At 54.5% G+C, this 19,871-nt stretch overlaps 1 protein-coding gene across 1 annotated transcript in view; it reads right to left on the minus strand.

The window, feature by feature from the left end:
* The window catches only part of vars2 (valyl-tRNA synthetase 2, mitochondrial), a 118,716-nt gene that overhangs the window by 24,406 nt on the left and 74,439 nt on the right, over nt 1-19,871 (minus strand). The window contains exons 12-21 of the mRNA XM_068008991.1: nt 19,446-19,573; nt 18,427-18,530; nt 17,778-17,859; nt 15,300-15,376; nt 13,383-13,473; nt 10,061-10,166; nt 8,015-8,085; nt 5,409-5,534; nt 3,978-4,082; nt 2,595-2,663 (exon numbers count right to left, since the gene is read on the minus strand). Coding sequence (XP_067865092.1) covers nt 2,595-2,663; nt 3,978-4,082; nt 5,409-5,534; nt 8,015-8,085; nt 10,061-10,166; nt 13,383-13,473; nt 15,300-15,376; nt 17,778-17,859; nt 18,427-18,530; nt 19,446-19,573 — 959 coding nt within the window. The remainder of the gene's footprint in view (nt 1-2,594; nt 2,664-3,977; nt 4,083-5,408; nt 5,535-8,014; nt 8,086-10,060; nt 10,167-13,382; nt 13,474-15,299; nt 15,377-17,777; nt 17,860-18,426; nt 18,531-19,445; nt 19,574-19,871) is intronic.

Below are 19,871 nucleotides of genomic sequence, written 5' to 3' on the forward strand. Positions count from 1 at the left end.
ACCTGTTCCGTCTCGAACGTTTTCCAGTTCTGATGAAAGGTCATTGACCTGAAACGTTAACTCTGCTTCTCTCTCCACAGAAGCTGCCAGACCCGCTGAGTATTTCAGATTTCTAGCATCCGCAGTATTTTGCTTTTGTACTTGGGTTTCTTTTCGCTTCAGAAGAGGCGCGACCGAATAGAGATCTTTAATATTATGAAAGTTTTTGACAGAGTAGACAGAGAGAGAATGTTTCCACTTGTGGGGAAGAGCAAAACTACGGAACATCAGTATGAGAAAGTCACCAATAGGGAATTGAGTAGAAATTTCTTTACCCAGAGGGTGGTGAGAATGTGGAACTCGCTACCAGAGAGAGTGGCTGAGGTGAACAGTATAGATCCATTTAAGGGGAACCCACATAAGTGAAAGAGGAACGAGGAGAGAGAGGGTTACACTGATAGAGTTAGACGAGGAAGGATGGAAGGAGGCTCAAGTAGAGTCTAAATGCAGGCATGGACTGGCTGGGCCGAATGGCCTGTTTCTGTGATGCATATTGCATGTAAGTCTATGTAATTTTGAGAAGGTTTTTAAAGGAAGGCGAGTGAGGTGGAGAGATGGCTAAGTTTAGGAAGGGATTTCCAAAGGAGGATGGAGAAGGCTGAAGACCACACCTCTCTCCCCCCCCACCCTCCTCCCAATGCTGGTATGAAACGGAGGGGGAAAATACACAAAAGACCATAGTCAGAGTAATGAAGTGTCAGGAGTGGACAGATTTGTAGAGATGGAGTAGTCTGCAGAGGTGCAGTGAGAAATTGACAGTTGCAGGACCATAAGCCAAAATCCAGTCATTTCCAGTCAAATGGCCTATTCACTGTTAGCAAATTTGAACACCATCTCAATTTCATCAAACCATCAGTCTGCCAGTGATACTCAAGTCATATGACTACTGATAGATCGAGGTACTGTCACTGCAAGTGAGCCTTCACCATTACAAAGGTTCCCCACAAACTCTTTACCTTCAAGCACAGGGTCAGGATTTTCTTCCATGCACTCACAGGCCTGTGATTTTTGTATTCCCCCTATCCGTTCAAACAAAGGAGAGGGATGATTCAGGCTGTCAAAAGTGGTCAAGTGGATACCCTGGCCCTAAAATACAGACCTGTTCACATGTACAATCTCAGCTCCGACCTTGCAAGGGATTCGGAGATAATAAAAATGTGTTTCGAGCTGGATAAATCAATGATTGCAAGATATTAAAGCATGCTTATGGATGGATTTGGTACCAGGAAGTCATTACGCAAATAGGAAAACTCAAGTCAACAAGTACATCAGCCACAACTTTATAGCTTGTTGGACAAAAGCCGCAGGAATCATTACTCACAATGAGTTGCAGTTGGATGAGAACTCTTAATAACAGATTCACTAATTTCTGTGGATTTTGGTTCAAGCTGCCAGGAAGTCTTGCAGAAATCAGTGCCTGGAATTAATTATCCTTATATCCCTTATTCCCATTAAGAGCCACATTAACTGCTGGGAACTGATTCCGCATGCCCATTATACTGGAGGGAGCTGTAATGATATTACACGCACTGTTTGATTTCTCTTCTGGTTGCAAGTCGCCTGAAGCAGAATTTTGCAAAAGAGATAATAAATTTGAAATTGACAAGTTCCTGCAATTGCACTGAAATTAATCCTTTTTTTAAAAAAAAATTATTCGGGTTTTGCGAAGAGAAATTTTCAGGCTGACAGCGAATATTTGCAGCCTGTTATATCTTGAATAAAGTATTCAGCTTCCTATGGTTAATCCTCCAGTCACTACTGAGATCATTTTTGTTCAGGTTAGTACATTTCAATTTAAGCACAGTGCCTAACTTCTGTTCAGGAGTAATAATTTACCCTCACAAGCACATCTAAAACTAGTGGCCATAAGTATAAGATAAATCCGACAGTGAACTGAGGGGAATCTTCTTTACCCAGGGAATGGTTCGAATGAGGAATTCATTCACACAATGAGTGGTTGAGGTGAACAGTATAGAGGTGAACATTTCAGGGGAAGCACAGACCACCTGGGCCGAATGGCCTGTTTCCGTGCTGCACGTTCTATGTAATTCGATGTAGTTCATGTATCCAGGATTCGGTACCCACTGGCCAGCGAGCCACCTGCTGGTAGTACCAGTTGCTGGGATGAGTGTGCGGCCACGGTCTGGGCGAGGAGCTCCCCCTACCTGCTCTCTGCCCGGCAACAGGCTCCGAGCAGCTGACTAGCTCTACCGGTGACAGGCCCCCGACACTGGTGTCTGGAATTCACTTCCTGGCACCGCTCGGCCATGCCCCAATTGTCCAGACTGATGAAGCATCTGTCTGGCTTTACCAGCCTAAAGCTGCAATGTATACACTGAGCCTGGCTCAGCAAACCAGTTCTTCCCGCACTAGGGTAACTGGGATGTGTGTCCTTATTATTGTGGCGGGTGGGGGGTGGTGGGATTGACGTGGGTCAGAGCAGGGTCCCACCACTCACCTGCCCCTCCTGGGTCAAAAGGAATCAGTGCGGGTTGGACAGTGAGGTGGGTGCAGCTGGAGTTAGCAGAGACTTGGAGTAGGGTCTGCTCGCTCACCTGTCCCTCCTGGGCGATGCGATGTTCCTGAGGATCCAGGTTCCCCTCCAGCAGCTTCTCGTGGAGACGCTGAAAAGGAACAGGGTTCATTACTTGGAACAACCAGGGAGTGACATTTCAACACACCGAGCAAATTACTGTAGGGCTGGAGCGTAACGGAGGCGGGACCAGAGAGGGATAGTTTGACTGGAGAGACAGAAGCAGCAGCAAACACGTCTGAGGCACAGGAAGTGGGCAGAGAGGGCGTGGAGAGTGGGAAGTGGGCACCAAAAGAGAGAGGGCGGAGAGGGTACAGAGAGTGGGAAGCAGGCATAGGAAGAGAGCGGGCAGAGAGGGTGTAGAGAGTGGGAAGTGGGCACAGGAAGAGAGTGGGTAGAGAAGGTGTAGAGAGTGAGAAGTGGGCACAGGAACAGAGTGGGCAGAGAGGATGTAGAGAGTGGGAAGTGGGCACAGGAACAGAGTGGGCAGAGAGGGTGTAGAGAGTGGGAAGTGGGCACAGGAAGAGAGTAGGAAGAGAGTAGGCAGAGAGGGTGTACAGAGTAGGAGGGGGGCACAGGAAGAGAGCGGGCAGAGAGGGTGTGGAGAGCTGGAGGTGGGCACAGGAAGAGAGCAGTCAGAGAGGGTGTAGAGAGTAAGAGGTGGGCACAGGAAGAGAGTGGGCAGAGAGAGTGGGAAGTGGGTACAGGAAGTAAGTGGGCAGAGAGGGTGTAGAGAGTGGGAAGTGGGCACAGGAAGAGAGTGGGCAGAGAGAGTGGGAAGTGGGTACAGGAAGTAAGTGGGCAGAGAGGGTGTAGAGAGTGGGAAGTGGGCACAGGAAGAGAGTGGGCAGAGAAGGTGTAGAGAGTGGGAAGTGGGCACAGGAAGAGAGTGGGCAGAGAAGGTGTAGAGAATGGGAGGTGGGCACAGGAACAAAGTGGGCAGAGGGTGTAGAGAGTGGGAAGTGGGCACAGGAACAGAGTAGGCAGAGAGGGTGTAGCGAGTAGGAGTTGGGCACAGGAAGAGCGTGGACGGAGAGGGTGTAGAGAGTGGTAAGTGGGCACAGGAAGAGAGTGGGTAGAGAGTTGTAGAGAGTGGGAAGCAGGCACAGGAAGAGAGAGGGTGTAGAGAGTAGGAGGTCGGCGCAGGAAGAGAGTGGGTAGAGAAGGTGTAGAGAGTGGGAAGCAGACACAGGAGAGGAGGCAGAGAGTGGGAAGTGGGCACAGGAAGAGAATTGGTAGAGAGGCTGTAGAGAGTAGGAGGTGGGCGCAGGAAGAGAGGGTGTATAGAGCGAGCACAGGTACAGAGCGGAAAGAGGGCAAAGAGCCAGCAGGTAAAGCATGCACGAGACAGACAGTGAGGGACTGCAGATTGTCTCCCGCCCCACCCTCCAGCAGTGTTCATTACCTGCAGCGAGATCCCACTGATCACATCCAATGGGTCGATGACGTTGCCCAATGACTTACTCATCTTTCGCCCGTGTGCGTCTCGCACCATGGAGTGAAAGAGAACCTGCAGCAGAACAGAGGCAGAAAATGTTCAGTGAGAGCCAGAGGTGGGGTGGGGGAGGGGGTGTATCCTGGTGAAGGAGGAGGGGAGCCTCCCAGCGAGGCGGGGAAGGGAGGAGGGGAGCCTCCCAGCAAGGCAGGGGGGAGGGAGGAGGGGAGCCTCCCAGCAAGGCAGGGGGGAGGGAGGAGGGGAGCCTCCCAGCGAGGCAGGGGGAGGGAGGAGGGGAGCCTCCCAGCGAGGCGGGGGGAGGGAGGAGGGGAGCCTCCCAGCACGGCAGGGGGGAGGGGAGCCTCCCAGCAAGGCAGGGAGGAGGGGAGCCTCCCAGCGAGGCGGGGAAGGGAGGAGGGGAGCCTCCCAGCAAGGCAGGGGGGAGGGAGGAGGGGAGCCTCCCAGCAAGGCAGGGGGGAGGGAGGAGGGGAGCCTCCCAGCGAGGCAGGGGGAGGGAGGAGGGGAGCCTCCCAGCGAGGCGGGGGGAGGGAGGAGGGGAGCCTCCCAGCACAGCAGGGGGGAGGGGAGCCTCCCAGCAAGGCAGGGAGGAGGGGAGCCTCCCAGCGAGGCGGGGAAGGGAGGAGGGGAGCCTCCCAGCAAGGCAGGGGGGAGGGAGGAAGGGAGCCTCCCAGCAAGGCAGGGGGGAGGGAGGAAGGGAGCCTCCCAGCGAGGCAGGGGGGAGGGAGGAGGGGAGCCTCCCAGCGAGGCGGGGGGAGGGAGGAGGGGAGCCTCCCAGCGAGGCAGGGGGGAGGGAGGAGGGGAGCCTCCCAGCAAGGCAGGGAGGAGGGGAGCCTCCCAGCGAGGCGGGGGAGGGGAAGGAGGGGAGCCTCCAAGCGAGGAGGGGGAAGAGGAGGAGGGGAGCCTCCCAGCGAGGCAGGGGGGAGGGAGGAGGGGAGCCTCCCAGCGAGGCAGGGGGGAGGGAGGAGGGGAGCCTCCCAGCAAGGCAGGGAGGAGGGGAGCCTCCCAGCGAGGCGGGGGAGGGGAAGGAGGGGAGCCTCCAAGCGAGGAGGGGGAAGAGGAGGAGGGGAGCCTCGCAGCGAGATAGGGAAGGGAGGAGGGGAGCCCCCCAGCGAGGCAGGGGAGGGGGAGGAGGGGAACCTCGCAGTGAGGTAGGGAGAGGGAAGTAGGGAGAGGGAGGTGGGGAGGGGAGACTCCCAGCGAGGAGGAGGAGAGGGGGTGGCGGGGGAGACTCCCAGCGAGGCAGGGAAGGGGGGTGGGGGGAAGACTCCCGGAGATGCTATGAATGGACAGAGGGTATTGCGGGTTACGTTTCGGGACTGGGGGCATTGGGGTTCGCTGCTTCACGATCGCTAACCCGCCTGGCGCGCCCCAGACACCCACCTGTTGGAAGGGCAGCTCTCCCGTCAGTTGTTGACCTAGCATCACCATCCTTGCCACCCAGAAAAAGATGAGGTCACTTCCCGTCTCCAGCAGCGAGTTGGGGTAGAAGTTGCTCAAATCAGCCCTCTGTTGGTTAACAGAAAGAGTCGCAGTTATACAGCACCTGTCAATATCTCCGGACATCCCATAACACTTCAAAGTCAATGAATCACATGGGAAATGTTCCAACTACTGCAATGTAGGGAAACGCAGGAGCCAGTTTGCACAAAGTAAGATCTCAGGGGTAAGGGTCTTCAGTTTCGTGGAGAGACTGCCGAAGGTGGTGGTGTCTCCTCAGAATAAAGAGGGTTTGGGGTTGATTTCATCGAAGTGTTCAGCCTCATGAAGCATTTTGATAGAGTAAATAAGGAGAAACTGTTTCCACTGGCAGGAGGGTCTGTAACCAGAGGACACAGATTTAATGTGATCCATAGTGCTGCCAGAAAGGGAGTGCCAGGATTTCGACCCAGCGACAGTGAAGGAACGGCGATATAGTTCCAAGTCAGGATGGTGAGAGACTTGTAGGGGAGCTTGCAGGTGGTGGTGTTCCCATGCATCTGCTGCCCTTGTCCTTCTAGGTGGTAGAGGTCGCGGGTTTGGAAGGTGCTGTCGAAGGAGGCTTGGTGAGTTGATGCAGTGCATCTTGTAGATGGTACACACTGCTGCCACTGTGCGTCGGTGGTGGGGGAAGTGAATATTGAAGGTGGTGGATGGTGTGCCAATCAAGTGGGCTACTTTGTCCTGGATGGTGTCGAGCTTCTAGGGTAGTTGGAGCTGCACCCATCCAGGCAAGTGGAGAGTATTCCATCACACTCCTGACTTGTGCCTTGTAGATGGTGGACAGGCTTTAGGGAGTCAGGAGGTGAGTTACTCGCTGCAGAATTCCCAGCCTCTGGCCTGCTGTTGTAACCATAGTATTTATCTGGTTTGCCCTGTTCAGTTTCTGGTTAATGGTAACCCCCTGTATGTTTATAATGGGGGATTCAGCGATGGTAATGCAATTGAATGTCAAAGGGAGATGGCTAGATTCTCTCTTGTTGGCGATGGTCATTGCCTGGCACTTCTGTGGGCGAATGTTACTTGCCACTTATCAGCCCAAACCTGGATATTGTCCAGATCTTGCTGCATTTCTACACGGACTGCTTCAGGGTCTGAGGAGTTGCGAATGGTGCTGAACATTGTGCAAGCATCAGCGAACATCCCCACTTCTGACCATAAGATGGAGGGATGGTCACTGATGAAGCAGCTAAAGATGGTTGGGCCTAGGACACTACCCTGATGAACTCTTGCAGTGATATTCTGGAGCTGAGATGTTTGACCTACAACAACCACAGCCATCTTCCTTTGTGCAAGTACGACTCCAACCAGCGGAGAGTTTTCCCCCTGATTTCCATTGACTCCAGTTTTGCTAGGGCTCCTGATGCCATACTCAGTCAAATGCTGCTTTGATGTCAAGGGCAGTCACTATCACCTCACCTCTGGAATTCAGCTCTTTTATCTATGTTTGGACCAAGGCTGTAATGAGGTCAGTCGCCGACAATGTGGCACTCTCTCAGTACTGCCCCTCTGACAGTGCAGCGCTCCCTCAGTACTTCCTCTCCAACACTGCAGCGCTCTCTCAGTACAGTTCTTCTGACAGTGCAGCGCTCCCTCAGTACTGCCCCTCTGACAGTGCAGCACTCTCTCGGTACTGCCCCTCTGACAGTGCAGCACTCTCTCGGTACTGCCCCTCTGACAGTGCAGCACTCTCTCGGTACTGCCCCTCTGACAGTGCAGCACTCTCTCGGTACTGCCCCTCTGACAGTGCAGCACTCCCTCGGTACCGCCCCTCTGACAGTGCAGCGCTCCCTCATTACCACCCCTCTGACAGTGCAGCGCTCCCTCATTACCGCCCCTCTGACATGCAGCGCTCCCTCATTACTGCCCCTCTGACAGTGCAGCGCTCCCTCATTACTGCCCCTCTGACAGTGCAGCACTCTCTCGGTACTGCCCCTCTGACAGTGCAGCACTCTCTCGGTACTGCCCCTCTGACAGTGCAGCACTCCCTCGGTACCGCCCCTCTGACAGTGCAGCGCTCCCTCATTACCACCCCTCTGACAGTGCAGCGCTCCCTCATTACCGCCCCTCTGACATGCAGCGCTCCCTCATTACTGCCCCTCTGACAGTGCAGCGCTCCCTCATTACTGCCCCTCTGACAGTGCAGCACTCTCTCGGTACTGCCCCTCTGACAGTGCAGCACTCTCTCGGTACTGCCCCTCTGACAGTGCAGCACTCTCTCATTACTGCCCCTGACAGTGCAGCGCTTCCTCATTACTGCCCCTGACAGTGCAGCACTCCCTCATTACTGCCCCTGACAGTGCAGCACTCCCTCAGTACAGCACTGAGATTTTCAGCCGAGATATGTGTTCACGTCTCTGGAGTGGAGTCGGAACCCATGACCTTCAGACTACCCAGAGCCCTGGCAAACAAAAAGCCTCCCTGAGTTCCGAAGAGTAACCAGGAAGGAGCAGTGGCCAGGGTCCGGGGGTCAGAGGTCACCATTCCCACCACAGTTGCAGGTCAGTCACCTTTCGTGGCCATCCCATAGCAGCAAATGGGAAGAGAGCTGAGGAAAACCAGGTGTCCAGGACATCGGCATCTGTGGGACAGAAGAACCACGGAAAAAACATGAGAACACAGGACTTCAGGCTCAGGTCAGACACTAACTAACGTGGGCCGCCACAGCTCAGTAATGTACAGCAGAAAAACACACACCCAGTCCTGGCCTGGGTCAGTACGCACGCACACGCAGTCCCATCCCGGGTCAGTACTGTACAGACACACACCCACTCTCAGTACTTAAGGAAGTGGCCCTTGAAATAGTGGATGCATTGCTGGTCATTTTCCTAAATTCTATAGATTCTGGAACAGTTCCAATGGTAATGTAACCCCACTATTTATAAAAGGAGACAGAGAGAAAACGGAATTACAGACCGGTTAGCCTGACATCAGTAGTGTGGAAAATGCTAGAGTCCATTATAAAAGATGTCACAGCAGAGCAACTTGGAAAACAATGACATGACCGGACAAAGTCAACATGGCTTTACGAAAGGGAAATCATGCTTGACAAATCTACTGGAATTTTTTGAGGATAGATAAGGGAAAACCAGTGGATGTGGTGTATTTGGACATTCAGAAGGCTTTCAATAAGGTCCCACATAAGAGATTAGCGTGCAATATTAAAGCACATGGGATTGGGAGTAAGGTACTGAAATGGATAGAGAACTGGTTGGCAGATAGGAAACAAAGAGTAGGAATAAACGGGTCTTTTTCAGAGTGGCAGGCAGTGACTAGTGGGGTACTGCAGGGATCGGTGCTAGGACCCCAGCTATTGACAATATATATTAATGATATAGATGAGGGAATTAAATGTAATATATCCAAGTTTGCAGATGACACAAAGCTGATTGGGAGTGTGAGCTGTGAGGAGGATGCAGAGAAGCTCCAGTGTGATTTGGACAGGTTGAGTGAGTGGGCAAATACATGGCAGATGCAGTATAATGTGGATAAATGTGAGGTTATCCACTTTGATGGCAAAAACAGAAAGGCAGATTATTATCTGAACGGCGATAGATTGGGAAAGGGGGAGGTGCAGTGAGACCTGGGTGTCCTTGTGCACCAGACACTGAAAGCATGCAAGCAGGTGCAGCAGGCAGTTAAGAAGGCAAATGGTATGTCGGCCTTCATAGCGAGAGGATTCGAGTACAGGAGCAAGCAAGTCTTGCTGCAATTATACAAGGCTTTGGTGAGACCAAATCTGGAGTATTGTGTGCAGTTTTGGTCTCCTTATCTGAGGAAGGATGTTCTTGCTATGGAGGGAGTGCAGCGAAAGTTCACCAGACTGAGTCCTGGGATGGCAGGACTGACGTATGAAGAGAGATTGGGTGGATCAGGCTTGTATTCGCTAGCATTTAGAAGAATGAGAGGGGATTTCATAGAAACCTACAAAATTCTAACCGGACTGGACAGACTAGATTCAGGAAGGATGTTCCCGATGGCGGGGGAGTCCAAGAAAAGGGGTTACAATTCAAGGATAAGGGGTAAGCCATTTAGCACTGAGATGAGGAGGGATTTCTTCACCCAGGAAGTGATGAACCTGTGGAATTCTCTACCACAGAAAGCAGTTCAGGCCAAATCATTAAATATATTCAAGAAAGAGTTAGATATTGTTCTTAGGGCTAAAGAAATCAAGGGATACGGGAACAGAGCGGGAATAAGGTACTGAGTTTGGATGATCAGCCATGATTGTATTGAATGGCGGTGCAGGTTCAAGGGGCCGAATGGCCTACTCCTGCTCCTATTTTCTATGTTTCTATCCTGGGTCAGTACTGTACACACACACACACACACACCCCGCCCAGTCCTGGCCCGGGTCAGTACTGTATACACACACACACCCCCAGTCCTGGACCGGGTCAGTACCGTACAGATACACACCCAATCTTGGCCCGGGTCAGTACCGTACACACACACACACACACCCAGTCCTGGCCCGGGTCAGTACTGTACAGACATACACACCCCCCCCAGTCCTGGACCGGGTCAGTACTGTACAGGTCACTGCTGTTTGTTACCCTGTGTCAATGTGATCTCACTCTCCTCCATTCTGTGCTGCTTCGCTGCATTTCTTCGCGCCTCCTTCTCTGTCCTGCCGGTTACCCAAAGCTCGGTGGAGTCTCCCTGTGATACAGGAGAAAGGCATCAGTCCTAGGGGAACCGTAACCGTGAGAGACGGGAGTTTCCCTCGTGAAGGGGCTGATCTTCACGCACATGTGTTCTGTGTCCCTATCCAATTCATGTGGCCCACTGCCTTATCCTGACCCCTACCCTATCCTACCCCAGCTCCAGCCCACGCCAGCCCCGAGTTCCATCCTGCGTTCCCCAACCAACCCACCCCCCCCCCCCCCCCCCACACGCTACTGCAGCTACATCTTTTTTAAAAATTCATTCATGGGATGTGGGTGTCGATGGACTGGCCAGCATTTATTGTCCATCCCTAACTGCCCTTGAGAAGGTGGTGGTGAGCTGCCTTCTTGAACTGCTGCAGTCCATGGGAGGTAGGTACACCCACAGTGCGTTTAGGAAGGGAGTTCCAGGATTTTGACCCAGCGACAGTGAAGGAACGGCGATATAGTTCCAAGTCAGGATGGTCAGTGACTTGGAGGGGAACTTGCAGGTGGTGGTGTTCCCATGCATTTGCTGCCTTTGTCCTTCTAGTTGGTAGAGGTCGCGGGTTTGGAAGGTGCTGTTTAAGGAGCCTTGGTGAGTTGCTGCAGTGCATCTTGTAGATGGTACACACTGCTGCCACTGAGCGTCAGTGGTGGAGGGAGTGAATATTTGCGGATGGTTTGCCAATCAAGCAGGCTGCTTTGTCCTGGATGGTGTCGAGCTTCTTGAGTGTTGTTGGAGCTGCACCCATCCAGGCAAGTGGAGAGTATTCCATCACACTCCTGACTTGTGCTTTGTAGTTGGTGGACAGGCTTTGGGGAGTCAGGAGGTGAGTTACTCACCACAGGATTCCTAGCCTCTGACCTCCTCTTGTAGCCACGGTTTTTATATGGCTACTCCAGTTCAGTTTCTGGTCAATGGTAGCCCCCAGGATGTTGATAGTGGGGGATTCAGCGATGGCAATGCCATTGAATCCTTAAACACGGGTGAGGTCCCGGAGGACTGGAGAATTGCTAATGTTGTCCCCTTGTTTAAGAAGGGTAGCAGGGATAATCCAGGTAATTACAGACCGGTGAGCCTGACGTCAGTGGTAGGGAAGCTGCTGGAGAAGATACTGAGGGATAGGATCTATTCCCATTTGGAAGAAAATGGGCTTATCAGTGATAGGCAACATGGTTTTGTGCAGGGAAGGTCATGTCTTACCAACTTAATAGAATTCTTTGAGGAAGTGACAAAGTTGATTGATGAGGGAAGGGCTGTAGATGTCATATACATGGACTTCAGTAAGGCGTTTGATAAGGTTCCTCATGGTAGGCTGATGGAGAAAGTGAAGTCGCATGGGGTCCAGGGTGTACTAGCTAGATGGATAAAGAACTGGCTGGGCAACAGGAGACAGAGAGTAGCAGTGGAAGGGAGTTTCTCAAAATGGAGACGTGTGACCAGTGGTGTTCCACAGGGATCCGTGCTGGGACCACTGTGGTTTGTGATATACATAAATGATTTGGAGGAAAGTATAGGTGGTCTGATTAGCAAGTTTGCAGATGACACTAAGATTGGTGAAGTAGTAGAGAGTGAAGGGGACTGTCAGAGAATACAGCAGAATATAGATAGATTGGAGAGTTGGGCAGAGAAATGGCAGATGGAGTTCAATCAGGGCAAATGCGAGGTGATGCATTTTGGAAGATCCAATTCAAGAGTGAACTATACAGTAAATGGAAAAGTCCTGGGGAAAATTGATGTACAGAGAGATTTGGGTGTTCAGGTCCATTGTTCCCTGAAGGTGGCAATGCAGGTCAATAGAGTGGTCAAGAAGGCATACGGCATGCTTTCCTTCATCGGACGGGGTATTGAGTACAAGGGTTGGCAGGTCATGTTACAGTTGTATAAGACTTTGGTTCGGCCACATTTGGAATACTGCGTGCAGTTCTGGTTGCCACATTACCAAAAGGATGTAGATGCTTTGGAGAGGGTGCAGAGGAGGTTCACCAGGATGTTGCCTGGTATAGAGGGCGCTAGCTATGAAGAGAGGTTGAGTAGATTAGGATTATTTTCATTGGAAAGACGGAGGTTGAGGGGGGACCTGACTGAGGTGTACAAAATCATGAGAGAGAAAGACAGGGTGGATAGCAAGAAGCTTTTTCCCAGAATGGGGGATTCAATTACTAGGGGTCACGAGTTCAAAGTGAGAGGGGAAAAGTTTAGGGGGGGATATGCGTGGAAAGTTCTTTACGCAGAGGGTGGTGGGTGCCTGGAACGCGTTGCCAGCGGAGGTGGTAGACGCGGGCACGATAGCATCTTTTAAGATGTATCTAGACAGATACATGAATGGGCAGGAAGCAAAGAGATACAGACCCTTAGAAAATAGGCGACATGTTTAGATAGAGGATCTGGATCGGCGTAGGCTTGGAGGGCCGAAGGGCCTGTTCCTGTGCTGTAATTTTCTTTGTTCTTTGTTCTTTGAATGTCAAGGGGAGATGGTTAGATTCTCTCTTGTTGGAGATGGTCATTGCCTGGCACTTGTGTGGCGCGAATGTTACTTGCCACTTATCAGCCCAAGCCTGGATATTGTCCAGGTCTTGCTGCATTTCTACACGGACTGCTTCAGTATCTGAGGAGTCGCGAATGGTGCTGAACATTGTGCAATCATCAGCGAACATCCCCACTTCTGACCTTATGATTGAAGGAAGGTAATTGATGAAGCAGCTGAAGATGGTTGGGCCTAGGACACTACCCTGAGGAACTCCTGCAGTGATGTTCTGGAGCTGAGATGATTGACCTCCAGTCCTAGCGAACCTCAGACATGTACTCCCAAAATTTATCCCGCCCACCTGTGCCTCACCCAGCTCCATCCCGTTTCCTTCAACTCCAGTCACAAACCCCTCCCTCAGCCCCATCCCAACCCCCTCCCCTAGCTGCATTGCCCAGCTCCATCCTGGCCCCTACCTCTATCCTTTGCCTCCGGTTCCAGGTTTTCAAACCCCCCTCGCCAACTCTCCCTCGTTCCGAGTTTTCGAACTGCCCCCCTCCCCTCCAGCTTTACCTGTCTCCAGGTTTTCGAACCTTCCCACCCTACGCACCTTCGGCTCTGGCTGGCTCCGGGTTATCAACCCCCCCACTCTGACTCCCCTCCAGCTCAAGCTGCCTCCAGGTTTTTGAACACCCCATGTTGTGCAAATCTTTATTTTTGAGGGACAGTGTGATCAAAGGGGGTAAAAGTTCAGAGTTCACCCGCACCTCCTGGTCACGTGAGCCGGGGAAGGAGACACGATAGGCTGGAATCCGATGACCCCACCACAGCTGTCGAGATATGCACCAATCACTGGAAAAGAGATGTTGGGGAGGGGGTGAAGGGGAAAAGAGGGAAGAGCGGTCAGTCCGAATCCAAAACCCACCTCACAGGTCCCTCAGAATCAATCTCAAAGCCAAGCTGTTCCCTGACGTATTCCCAATGACTTCACGTTTAACCCTCACGGTCGCCAGGCATTGCGAGGGGATGGAACGGTAGGGAGGGGATGGAACGGTAGGGAGGGAATGTCACCTGTATCGAGGGGCCGTCTTCATTCTTCCAAATTGCAACAGCGACTGCACTTCAAAAAGTACTTTGGTGCCCATAAAATACTTTGGGACGGTCTGAGGTTGTGACAGGTGCTACGGAAATGCACGTCTTTCTTCCCCTTCATCCACTCACATCCTCCACACACCACATAACGTGGGCAAGTAGGAATAGCTGAGAACAAGGTCCGTCTAATTCACCTTCTACAACCCTGTTAATCTCACGGTAGAACAATCGTGGAGTTGTTGGCTGATCACAGGGGCAGCCATGACTCAGAGGGCAGCACTCTCACCCCCTGAGGCAGAAGGTCCTGGGTTCAAATCCCACTCCAGAGACTTGAGCACAAAAACCCAGGCTGACACTCCCAGTGCAGTACACAGGGGAGTGCCACATGATCAGAGGTACCGTCTTTCAGATGAGACATTAAACGGAAGCCCTGTCTGCCTTCTGAAGTGGGTTATAAAAGATCCCACGGCCACTATTTTGCAGAAGAGCAGGGGAGTTCCCCCCGGTGATCTGAGTCAATATTTATCCCAAAATCAACATCACGCGACAGAAAAAGATTATCTTGCTTGTTGTTGCATCGCTGCTTGTGGGATCTTGCTGTGCGCCAACTGGATGCTGTGTTTCCTACATTAGAACAGTGACTGTACATTAAAAAGTACTTTAGATTTTTTTTAGATTTAGAGATACAGCACTGAAACAGGCCCTTCGGCCCACCGAGTCTGTGCCGACCATTAACCACCCATTTATTACTAATCCTACACTAATCCCATATTCCTACCACATCCTCACCTTTTCCTATATTCCCCTACCACCTACCTATACTAGGGGCAATTTATAATGGCCAATTTACCTATTAACCTGCAAGTCTTTTAGCTGTGGGAGGAAACCCACGCAGACACAGGGAGAACTTGCAAACTCCACACAGGCAGTACCCAGAATTGAACCCGGGTCGCTGGAGCTGTGAGGCTGCGGTGCTAACCACTGCGCCACTGTGCCGCCCTTCATTGGCTGTAGAACACGTTGGGGCATCCGGAGGTCATTAAAGGTGCTATATAAATGCAAGTCTTTGTTCTTCTTTCAGTGACCTCACTCAATCAGCCGACAACAGACCCGGAGATGTGAAACCCCTCCAGTGGTGAAGAGCATTGGGCAACTTCGGTCCGAAGTTAGGTGTTCGTTCCAAGCATGGTAATGTCTCCCATTACTCATATAACCCCAGCCTCCTGAATCTGGGGACAGAGCTAGACTGGGCGGGAGAGGGAATGGGACACACACTGAATGGAGACCCACACAATCCAGGCTTCACCACCCCCGAGGGGAGGGGCCACACAGCCAATAAGTGGGCGGGGGGGGGGGGGAAATTGGCCTAATCACACGATCACCCAGAGAGCACACACGCAGAGAGTGCAGGGACTGACGTCCGCCCTGCTAATTACGGCCTAGTACAACAGCGGGCCAGAAAAGGCAGAGATCAATCCCTGTATTCTACGTAATGCCCGTGCGCAACCCCTCCCCGCACCCCGCCGGTGTCTCCCACCACCTCCCCCCCCCTCCCTCCAGCTACCGCCCTCACCCCGAGCACTGACCTGATATTGGCGAGCCAGCTGTGCCAGGTGTTGTGGAGGGAGTGGGGGATGAAGCTCAGCTCCCCCGAGTCCAGGGCCTGCAGGACAGACAAACATTAGCGCAGCCGGCGGATTACAAAGAACAGGTGTCGGGCCGGAAGTCAGTGACTGCGCTCTCTGGGGAGCGGGACTGTACAGCTCCACACCCCACTGGTTCACACATCAGACCCGCTCCTGCAAATATACCACCCGTGCCCATCCTCTCTGGCTCCGAGAGGAAGACCACACAGCCTCGGGGCCGTGTGTCAACTGACCCCTTCACAAAGGCCATTCACTCCCTCCCCTCCTTGTGGGGCCCACCCTCCCCTCACACTTCCCCCATTCCCCCTCACACTTACCCCACCCACCCCTCACACTTCCCCCATTCCCCCTCACACTTCCCCCACCCACCCCTCACACTTCCCACATTCCCCCCTCACACTTCCCACATTCCCCCCTCACACTTCCCACATTCCCCCCCTCACACTTCCCCCACCCACCCCTCACACTTCCCCCATCCCCCCCTCACACTTCCCCCACCCACCCCTCACACTTCCCCCATTCCCCCCTCACACTTACCCCACCCCCCTCACACTTCCAACACCCACCCCTCACACTTCCCCCATTCCCCCCTCACACTTCCCCCACCCACCCCTCACACTTCCCCCACCCACCCCTCACACTTCCCCCACCCACCCCTCACACTTCCCCCTTTCCCCCCTCACACTTCCCCCATTCCCCCCTCACACTTCCCCCACCCACCCCTCACACTTCCCCCATTCCCCCCTCACACTTCCCCCATTCCCCCCTCACACTTCCCCCATTCCCCCCTCACACTTCCCCCATTCCCCCCTCACACTTACCCCACCCCCCTCACACTTCCCCCACCCACCCCTCACACTTCCCCCATTCCCCCCTCACACTTCCCCCACCCCTACCCTACGCCCAAGCAGCAAGGCCGCAGAAACAGACAGGGACTCCAGTAGATGAGGTACAGCTGAGTAAATGTTCCCACGAGCTCAACTCCCCGCCCACATAATGTCCGCAAGGAATATCAGGCCTGGGAGCCTCACGCTGCCACCTGTACTAAACCACCCACCAGGTGGAACCTCGAGCAATACAGGTGGATCAGCAACAGCACGATCCAGCCCCACACCCTCCCATCTCACAGGCAGCATCCGAGACAAGGTGGGGCAGTGGGTCAGACACTGTCCTTTCCCCCTCTGAGACTGGGTGGGGCAGTGGGTCAGACACTGTCCTTTAACCCTCTGGGACTGGGTGGGGCAGTGGGTCAGACACTCTCCTTTCCCCCTCTGAGACTGGGTGGGGCAGTGGGTCAGACACTGTCCTTTAACCCTCTGGGACTGGGTGGGGCAGTGGGTCAGACACTGTCCTTTCCCCCTCTGGGACTGGGTGGGGCAGTGGATCAGACACAGTCCTTTCCCCCTCTGGGACTGGGTGGGGCAGTGGGTCAGACACTGTCCTTTAACCCTCTGGGACTGGGTGGGGCAGTGGAGCAGACACTGTCCTTTCCCCCTCTGGGACCGGGTGGGGCAGTGGATCAGACACAGTCCTTTCCCCCTCTGGGACTGGGTGGGGCAGTGGATCAGACACTGTCCTTTCCCCCTCTGGGACTGGGTGGGGCAGTGGATCAGACACTGTCCTTTCCCCCTCTGGGACTGGGTGGGGCAGTGGATCAGACACTGTCCTTTCCCCCTCTGGGACTGGGTGGGGCAGTGGATCAGACACTGTCCTTTCCCCCTCTGGGACTGGGTGGGGCAGTGGATCAGACACTGTCCTTTCCCCCTCTGGGACTGGGTGGGGCAGTGGATCAGACACTGTCCTTTCCCCCTCTGGGACTGGGTGGGGCAGCGGGTCAGACACTGTCCTTTCCACCTCTGGGACTGGGTGGGGCAGTGGATCAGACACAGTCCTTTCCCCCTCTGGGACAGGGTGGGGCAGTGGATCAGACACAGTCCTTTCCCCCTCTGGGACCGGGTGGGGCAGTGGATCAGACACTGTCCTTTCCCCCTCTGGGACTGGGTGGGGCAGTGGATCAGACACTGTCCTTTCCCCCTCTGGGACTGGGTGGGGCAGTGGATCAGACACTGTCCTTTCCCCCTCTGGGACTGGGTGGGGCAGCGGGTCAGACACTGTCCTTTCCCCCTCTGGGACTGGGTGGGGCAGTGGATCAGACACAGTCCTTTCCCCCTCTGGGACCGGGTGGGGCAGTGGATCAGACACAGTCCTTTCCCCCTCTGGGACCGGGTGGGGCAGTGGATCAGACACAGTCCTTTCCCCCTCTGGGACTGGGTGGGGCAGTGGATCAGACACTGTCCTTTCCCCCTCTGGGACTGGGTGGGGCAGTGGATCAGACACAGTCCTTTCCCCCTCTGGGACTGGGTGGGGCAGTGGGTCAGACACTGTCCTTTCCCCCTCTGAGACTGGGTATTCACTCACCGCCATCGCTCCCTCTGCGAGTTCCTGACACCGAACGTACCACTGGCTCTTCAAGAGCGGCTCCACCACATCACCAGATCGACTGCAAGAGAACAGGGAGGCTGTTAATCCGGGAGCTGAACAGAGTGGAGTGGGACCCAGGGAGAGTCAGCACCTCCAGGGGAGAGTCTGCACCCCATTAGAGGAACTGCACCCCAGGAGAGAGACTGCACCCCAGGGAGGGTCAGCACCCTCAGCAGAGAGACTGCACCCCAGGGAGTGTCAGCACCCTCAGGAGAGAGACTGCACCCCAGGGAGGGTCAGCACCTTCAGGTGAGAGACTGCACCCCATTAGAGGAACTGCACCCCAGGAGAGAGACTGCATCCTACTAGAGGAACTGCACCCCAGGGAGCGTCAGCACCGTCAGGAGACAGACTGCACTCCAGGGAGAGTCAGCACCCTCAGGAGAGAGACTGCACCCCAGGGAGGGTCAGCACCTTCAGGAGAGAGATTACACCCCAGGGAGGGTCAGCACCTTCAGGGGAGGGGTGCACCTGGGTCACATGGGGCATTCATCAATACCCAGGCAAAGTACATCAGCTCCTCTCCTACATCCCACACAGCACGGCCAGTGTTCACCCATCCTCACGGTCCCACTGCTCTCCCTACCTGCATAAGCGCAGCACCATGGGGTGTTCCTTCAAACCACGATACAGTCCTTGCTCCGACAGAGCCGCCAACACCTGCTGACGAGCATCAAATCGCTTCATGCCCTGCAGAGAGAGAGAGTGGGAGTGAGTGAGTGTGAGCAAGCAGCAAACAGGGGTGGCGAGGGTGCAAGGGGGGAGGAAGAGGGGGAGCAAGAGGAGGGAGCGAGGAGGAGGGCAGCAAGAAGGAGGGAGGGAGTGAGGGGTGCAGGGAGTGACAGGGCCGGGGAGCGTGGGTGGGGGGGGGGGGGGGGTGAGGGGGGCAGGGAGCGAGGGAGTAGATGGGCAGGGGAGGGGGGGGGGGGGCGGGGAGTAGACGGGCGGGGGAGGGGGGGTGTAGACGGGCGGGGGAGGGGGGTGGCGAGTAGATGGGCAGGGGAGGGGGGGCGGGGAGTAGATGGGCAGGGGAGGGGGGGGGCGGGGAGTAGACGGGCGGGGGAGGGGGGGGCGGCGAGTACCCGGGCGGGAACTAGACGGGTGGGGAGCGGCGGGGGGGGGGGCGGGGAGTAGACGGGTGGCGAGCAGGGGGCAGGGAGTAGACGGGTGGGGGGTGGGGCAGGGAGTGAGGGGGCAGGGAGCCAAGGACGGGAGGGAAAGAGAGCATGAGAGACAGAAAGCATGAGTGTAAGCGGTGCAAGCGTGAGAGGCAGAGAGAATGATCGCAAGAGGGAGAGAGAACAAGAGAGAGACAGTGGGAGAAAATATGAGAGAGAGACATGAGTGTGAGAGGCAGACAGAACGAGCATGAGAGAGTGAGAGTGACAGTGAGAGAGGGAAAGTGACAGTGAGAGAGGGAGAGACAATGAGAGAGAGAGAGAGAGAGAAGAGAGCGCCTGGGCTGGGGGAAGGAGACTTCATTGATCATACAGCAGCCTCACCTGCTTTGCATCCCCTTCAACCCCTCACCCCTAAATTCACCCTACCCCTTACTCTCTGCTTCGTACAGCCCTCACCTCATTATCAATCTGATGTTCCCATTACCTGCAGCCAGTCGCCACTCTCAGTTGCCATGGTTCCATCCTCGTTGAAAATGGAGATAAGAGGGAGCTGGTGCTTCAGGCCGAGCTCATAGTCAGTGTGGTCATGAGCAGGAGTCACCTTTACAGCACCTGTGAGGAAGAGGCACTGAGTGAGTGCTGGAGTCAATGCTGGAGCTACACTCTGGTCTGCACATTAGTCACCTGGCAACACAAGTGGCATTGCCTACTTATCAACACAGCTACAGTCCCTGCTGAGGCATGTGGCCAATGGGTCAGCACGGAGCGGGTGCGGGGGTCAGCAGGGGTCAGCACAGAGCGGGTGCGGGGGTCAGCACGGAGCGGGTGTCAGCACGGAGCGGGTGCGGGGGTCAGCACGGAGCGGGTGTCAGAACGGAGCGGGTGCGGGGGTCAGCACGGAGCAAGTGCG

The sequence above is a fragment of the Heterodontus francisci genome, chromosome 29, assembly GCF_036365525.1.
Source record: "Heterodontus francisci isolate sHetFra1 chromosome 29, sHetFra1.hap1, whole genome shotgun sequence".
In the NCBI taxonomy this organism is placed as follows: domain Eukaryota; kingdom Metazoa; phylum Chordata; class Chondrichthyes; order Heterodontiformes; family Heterodontidae; genus Heterodontus; species Heterodontus francisci.